The sequence below is a fragment of the Pundamilia nyererei genome, unplaced genomic scaffold, assembly GCF_000239375.1.
Source record: "Pundamilia nyererei isolate P.nyererei 1_Seehausen unplaced genomic scaffold, PunNye1.0 scaffold00253, whole genome shotgun sequence".
NCBI classification, from domain to species: domain Eukaryota; kingdom Metazoa; phylum Chordata; class Actinopteri; order Cichliformes; family Cichlidae; genus Pundamilia; species Pundamilia nyererei.
In genome coordinates, this window is record NW_005187654.1 from 440,777 (window position 1) to 447,901 (window position 7,125).

A 7,125-nucleotide genomic window follows, 5' to 3' on the forward strand; every position below is an offset into this window, starting at 1 on the left:
CACACACACACACACACACACACACACACACACACACACACACACACACACACACACACACAACACACAGCCATTGGTTTTAGGTATGGGATTATTAGCTCTAAAGAGTTATGCGTCTGTGTGTGCAGTGTTAGTCAGGTGTGAGGTGTCAGCACATCAGCAAAGAGTTATGACCACGCTTTTCTTTGTAACCTATATTTGGCTTTATGAACTCATATACACGTACACACACACATTGACACTGGTGTCTAAATATCCTCTGGTGATGGGGTCTTCCCGTCCTTGTGTGTGTGTTTGTGTGTGCGCGTCTGTGACAGAGACCAGACAGGTGTTTGATGCCTGTCACACCGACAGGAATAGAGGGCTGACATCATGTGTTGGTTTGGTGCTAGAGAGAGACAAAGGTCTTTACATGGGCTGTGCCCTGAGAGAAGGGCTGGTAGACACAGACTAAACGGCTCCCCACTCACAGCAGACTTGGACACTGTTAGGGTGTGTGTGGGAGGGTCTGAGGGTGGTCAAGGACAAGCGTGCATTCACACTCATGAGATGAGGGACCTCACATCTTCTGCAGGTTCAGATGTAGGTGGACAGACAGTCCCACGGACTGTGTACGCAGGTAAGATCAATGACACCCTTTGAAGTAGACATAAGCTACTATAGAAGCATTGGAAGACATATCACTTTGGAGTGAAATGTTTGTTTTTTTATTTTCAGATCAAGAAGAATTACCAAATTTCTGAGTCATGTAAGCAGACTTGACTGATTATGCTGAAACGACTGAAAATGTTAACTCTGTGCCATTCTGCGCTGTAAAGACAATTTAAACCAGCTCATGCAGTTGTGCTTTATCTGAACAGTGTATATTCCTTATTGTGGGACTTGATGCAAATAATAAACGGTACAAAAGTTACAAATTATTAATAGTTATTTTTAATGCTGCATACTGTTGGCATGGCTTTATGAATGGCAAAGGATACCAGCACTGTGGACCAGACTGAAACAAACAGCTACCTAATGGTTATTTATTATTATTATTTCTTTCCTTCATGGTCCCCTGATGCTGAACCCTAATAGCTTTGGTGACCCTCTGACTTTTCTTCTCGCAGTGCCAGCAGATTGTCTTTTGTTAGGATGGAATGCCATAAAATGTGATACAGACTGTACAGTAGCACCTTGTGGTGTCATTTCATCTCTTTTTTTCAAGATTTAAAGTGTAATTCACAGTATCTGAAATGACATATGGCGTAACAGGAGAGCAGACACATAACATGAGGATAGGACAACAGCGTTTCCTCTTTTCATGTTGTAATGACATATTATTAGTATTTGGGGTGTGGGCTTTTGGCTTATGATGCGCTTCAGTTATTGCATTTAAGGGTAACAAATAGGAGGAAGAGTGAAGAGCCTTTGCATGTGTAACCACTACTTACTTTTAGATTGTTCTTTGTTTCGTCTCTTCTTTAAAACCTAAAATTTTTAGGCTTTTGTTCTGTTGTTTACTGTTGCAGTATTGCTAAGAAATGGTAAGTATGTTATAGTTATTGTTAAATGTTAGAAAATTAAACAATAGGTTGCTGACTATATTTTAAAGTGCTGGAGTAGTGCATTTTCATTATTACTTTTAACATAATACACAACGTTGTGTGTGCCAGGGTCAGTCATCAGTCATCAGTCTACAGTTATGTCAGTAGCATATTTACGTGAGGTGAGCCAGACACTAAGACGAACAAATAGCATAGCACTAAGCAGGGATACACAAATGTGCACATGCAGTTTCTCCACACAGTTTCCATCACTTCCATCACCTCAACTATTTTTGCTTTGGATTGCATTAACCTAAAACTATCATTTACTATTACTTTAACTTCAACCTTAAAACTAGCCTTCTACCTAAAATGCTGTAATTACAGGGCCAAGCTTTTGCCATGAAAACGTGACCAGGTAAATGTCCCTCACAAAAATCCATGACGCACACAGGCACAGTCAAGGATTTGTGCAGGAGAGACACTGTGATTTAACCTTCCTGGACTATGTGACTCAGCTCTGGAGAGCAGCAGGAATTCTTTGTTCCAAATCCACAACACGCACTCCTGTCTGTCACTGTTCATCGCAGCTCCTCACTGTGATAATGCTGTATTAATCAGCCACTACTCACGCTATCACATTGTTACGTTTCCTGTACTTGTCGCCTGTGTCTTTTTTTGTATTCGTCAAAAATCTCATTGCTGCTTCTCCCCTCTGTTTCCGCTCTCTTTCAGTTGATTTATTTCTGTACTCTTCTTGTCTTGCAGAGTTACAGCGCGGGGAGAGTTTGGTGGAAAAACAGGTGAAGGAAGCTCGTACTAAATGCCGCTCCATTGCATCTCTGCTCACTGATGCTCCCAACCCCAACTCGAAAGGGGTGCTTATGTTCAAGAAACGCCGACAGAGAGCCAAAAAGTACACACTCACCTGCTTTGGCAAAGCTGAGGGAGATAGAGGAGGGGACACAGAAGGGGAGACAGGAGGAGAGACTGAGGAAGAAGGAGGAAGTTCCATTCTAAGTGGCTCAGAATTTGAGGAAGAGGGATTCTCGGGATCATTTGACCCTACGTGGGACACTGGTTATCTGGACCTGCTGGACAGAAGGAGCTCTGCCTGCCCATCAACCACACCGACTTCTCCAACAACCAATCAGGGTGCAGAACTGGACATCTCTGCATATCAGACCCCAGGACGTGTGACTTCTGCAAATCTAAGGCCAGGTTTGGAAGGATCACGACTGGAGAGCTCAGCCTATCAAGAATCAAGCAGCCTCACAAAGAAACCAAACAGCAACCACCCCCCTTCACACATGTCTCCACCAGCTGTGGTTCTGACCAATGGGGGGTCAGCAGTTGTCAGTCGGGCTAGTGTTGTGCTGAGCATGCCCTCACAGACACCCCTCCAAAGTCAAAATGGCAACCCTGATCCTTCTCCTAATCATAGTCCCAACCCAATCATAGACTCACACAATAACTCCAGCTTCACTCCTAACCCTGCAGTTCTGAACCGCACGGCGAGGCCTTTCAACTCTGGCTCCACCCCTTCTCGTGCGTCTGTGACCTCTGTGATGTTTCGGCCTCCCCAGCCCAAGCCCACGCCCATAACGATGGTATCCAAACCTGTGGCCGCTGTCTCCACAATGAATATCCCAACTTTTCACCCTCCATCAGATGCAAGGAGAGCAGTGTCTAGCACATCTTTGTATATCCCGCCAAGAAATAGCACCAGCAACACTTCACCCTCTGTTACCGCTCCCCCGCCAGCCCTCTCACCTCCCTCCTCCCTGTCTTCTGCATCTTTCACGCAGCCTCCTACACACACATTTTCTCCACAGCCTACAGTGCATGCTTCCCCTTCCACCCCATTTTCTCCCTCTGCAGGTTCTCTGCCATGTGCCTCACCACCTCAAACCTTTTCCCCTCTGGCTCCACCGTCATATCTCTCTCCCCCTGCTTCTGCTAATCAACCCCCCTCCAACTGCTTTTCAGCTCCTCCCATCTCCCCACCTCACCCCCAAAATTTTAATCAGACCTCTTTCCATGGCCAATACACCCCACCACCTCCTCCTACTGCACCCCAGCCTCCTCCTTCTCCATCTTTCCATACCTACAATAACTTGACAGATGCTACATCACCTGCCCAGGCTCCTGTCAATGATTCCCCGGTGACACGTGAGCAACGCATCTCAGTCCCAGCGTCTCGCACTGGTATCCTGCAAGATGCCCGTCGTCGTAGCAACAAGAAGCCAATGTTCCACTCAGTCCAGAACAGAGATGTCTCTCCAAACCCGGACTTGCTGTCGATGGTCCAAAACATGGATGACCGCTTTGAGAGAACCCCGACTGGTGAATCTGGAGTTACACCTAGTGGGGAGGCTGGGCATGAATCAGGCCCTGAAGAGGACTGGCTGAGGCTGGGGGCAGAGGCCTGCAACTTTATGCAGGCACAGCGTGGATCCAGAGCACCCCCTGTAGCCCCCAAACCACAGACCCCTCAAGTGCCACAGCTGGCAGGGAAAGGAGGCCAGCTGTTTGCTCGGAGACAGAACAGGATGGATCGGTACATTGTAGAGCGATCTCCATCTGTTGCTGCTGCCCCTTACTCTCCTGCTCAGACAAGGGACCCCTCACCCACACCTTCCCTCCCTGCCACATGGAAGTACTCATCCAATATCCGTGCTCCACCTCCCATCAACTACAACCCTCTCCTATCTCCCTCCTGTCCTCCTAAGGCACAGAAGAAACCCGAGATCACGAAGTCTAGGGCAGCTGGACCTAAGGGGCAGAAAGCAGGCCTCAAGCCTGTGGACATCATGAGCCACCAGCCCTACCAGCTCAACTCTTCTTTGTTCAGCTATGGAAGTGGGGCTCTCCAAGACACCTCCACCCATCAGCAGGATAGAGGACTAACAGGTGGTCCTCAGAAAACAGCACGAGTCTGTGAGGTCAAACGCTTCTCCACACCTCCACCGACAGCCACAGGGCCCACCCTCAAAGTTATTGCACCTCGATCAGCTACGACACTTGGGGAACCCCTCCGACGCTCTGATATCATGTCTCCTCCACCCAGTGAAGGTGCCAAACCCTTCCAGTGCTATTCACCTCCGAGCCAGCCTCAGTGGGCCACCTCCCTGCTGTCTCCCCCACCGCCTCCTGCACCTACCACCCCACTCCCTAGGCTACCTACCTTCTCCTCTGCTCATGCTTCTCCTACATTTTCCCAGTCCTCCAGTGCTGCACAGGCTAACAGGCAGATTAAGAGTACTCCAAATCTAAGTCCACTACAACCTGCTCACCCCCCTCAGCTGGCCTCCAGCAGCACTCAACCCAGCAGGGTCCCCAGGCCTAGGTTCAGCACGTCCAACCTGGGTCTGCAGCCTTGCGTCTGGCGTCCCAGTTCCACCACGCATTGAAAAGAAGCCGCACTGGACAAAATGAATAAGGGCTCTATAGGAACACAGAGCAATATTTTTTTAAACATGCATTTTTAGTGTTGTAATATTGTTTTTTAAAGCTGCAGTTAAGGGCTGGTGATAAAAATCACAACATCTGCTTGGATTGGCCATGCTTGTAGAAAATTTGACCATTTAATCACTTTCATTTATTCATCTCAAGTATTTGGTTATATACTAATTAAAAGAAACTATGTTCTGAACGATAAAAGTAGAGTTGGAACGTGTGGAAGATTTAAGAATTGCAAATCAACTACGGGCTAGAAAGGCTGAAAGAAAGAAGTTGGAGTAAACTGCAATAAGTTCTGTAAATTAAAACATAAAAAACTGAAGAATAGAGGATGTGTAACGATAAAACTGGTGTGACAGAAATGTCAGATGGGAAAGGATGAAAAGGAAACACAGGAAGCGTAGAATGAAGTGACACAATGAAAAGATGTCTGACGTGTGTAAAAAGTGCAGCTTTGACACTCTGTAAACAAACCTGTTGCTATCCTATTAGATATCCTGCTTTACAGACAGGAAGTAGCTCCTGTTACTCTCGCTCTGATAAATATATTCTAAGAATTTGTGTTCAGTGATTGTGTTTTTGTAGTTTCACTCTGCAGCAGTGTGCATGTGTGTGTGTGTGCTTTGTTTGCTGTAGTTTTCCAGGGAAATGCTTTTTACAGTAGATTTGATTTCTCATCAGTTGATATGAAACAAGAGAGCGATAACACGTCTGTTTAGCTTTGATTCTTTCCCACAGAGACATGCGGCTGAATAAAAATAGACGTGACTCACCTCAGCTGTCATTCGGTTTCTCCCTGTGTCCCTCGCGTCACCACCCACTCCCACACTGGTGCCCCTTATCTCCTCCACCCATCACTTTTTCCAATTTTTTCCTCTTCTGTGAGCATTTATTGATCCTTCCGGCAGCACAGCTGTTCTCTAAGGTTTCACGCAGCGTTGACGCCAAGTATTAAAACAGCAGTATTGGCTTTGAGAAAGTGGTTTCCGTAGTAGTTTAAACTTCCACCACAGGGGGGCACAGTAAGATTTGTCATGCAAACATGTTTCACCACAACAGTTTATGTCTCTTCCTAGATTTTACAGTTCATTGCTATTAAATCTTAACAGTAATTCGTCTTGACTCCCTTATTCTTCAATATCCTGAAAGTATGCAGAATATTTAATAAATCAACTGACTAAGATGAAGACAAATCAATTCAAAAACACACATTCCTTTTCCCCACCTGCTATTTCTGCTCCAATGATTGATTGCTGTATTTGATAGTGTCCTTGTAGTTTTGATAGCATACATTTCAAAGTGCTTTACTGACAGTCACATGATGGCCTTGGAGCTGTGAAACCCAGCCATGGCACCAGAAAGGGATCTAACCTTTAACCCTTGACTGGGATCAGTTGACAGACAGTGCTAACTTTAGCTGTAAACTTTAGTCCTCTTCAGGTCTGAAGGTAAGTTTAGATGCTGCGTGGAAGGGAAACACACATTTTTTTCTACTTACCAGGTAAGTGGATAATTTCATGCAATTTTTAAATTTGGATTTAAACCGCATAAAAGCTGCAACCGCACCTATATAAGGACTTAAATATCCTTTTACCAAATGAGTTCTATAATTCTCTCTCTTTTGGTTGCCATCCTCTTCCCCGTTAATTCCTTTCTTGCTCAGTGGCACACACATACAGAGCCCATTTCACCTATTTTTGGAGCCGTTAATCTCCAGCTATTTGGCCCAGTGCTCGACTCTTAATTCTGATGGCTTTTTCTACAATGTGATTGAGAGAGGGGAAGTGCTACCTCATACATCCAGCCTGTTCTTGTTGCTCTGCTAAAGAGGCCGTTCCCTCGCACCATCTTTCTGGGTCAGCAGAGTCAACCATTTAGGGTCAAGGGTCCAGGTTTAAGGGACATGGTTGAATTTTTTAAGTTTGGGTCACTCATTTTTAGGTTATTTAAAAATAAACACTTCCTTTAATGTTTTCTTTTTTGTTATCCTCCTGGTTAAAGTATTGATAGAGCTAAATTAGTCATAAAAAAACAAGGTTAGTAGATGCTCAAAGTGTGAGTTTGAATTCCTGATGGATTTGAAGGCTAGTTACACACATACTTTGTGTTGAGGTCACTTGACCTATTCAGTTTTAGG

General features: G+C 45.4%; 1 protein-coding gene across 2 annotated transcripts in view; it reads left to right on the forward strand.

Moving 5' to 3' along the window:
* LOC102210485 (synaptopodin 2-like protein) overlaps positions 1–5,765 on the forward strand; it is a 13,543-nt gene extending 7,778 nt beyond the window's left edge. The window contains exons 1-2 of one of the 2 annotated variants that reach the window (XM_005749714.2): positions 318–619; positions 2,295–5,765. In XM_005749714.2, the coding sequence (XP_005749771.1) occupies positions 373–619; positions 2,295–4,939 (2,892 nt within the window). In that variant the 5' untranslated portion in view covers positions 318–372 and the 3' untranslated portion in view covers positions 4,940–5,765. Of the gene's footprint in view, positions 1–317; positions 620–2,294 lie in introns of those variants that run through there. The other variant, XM_005749712.2, reaches the window with a different exon arrangement.
* Positions 5,766–7,125: the final 1,360 nt, after the last annotated feature.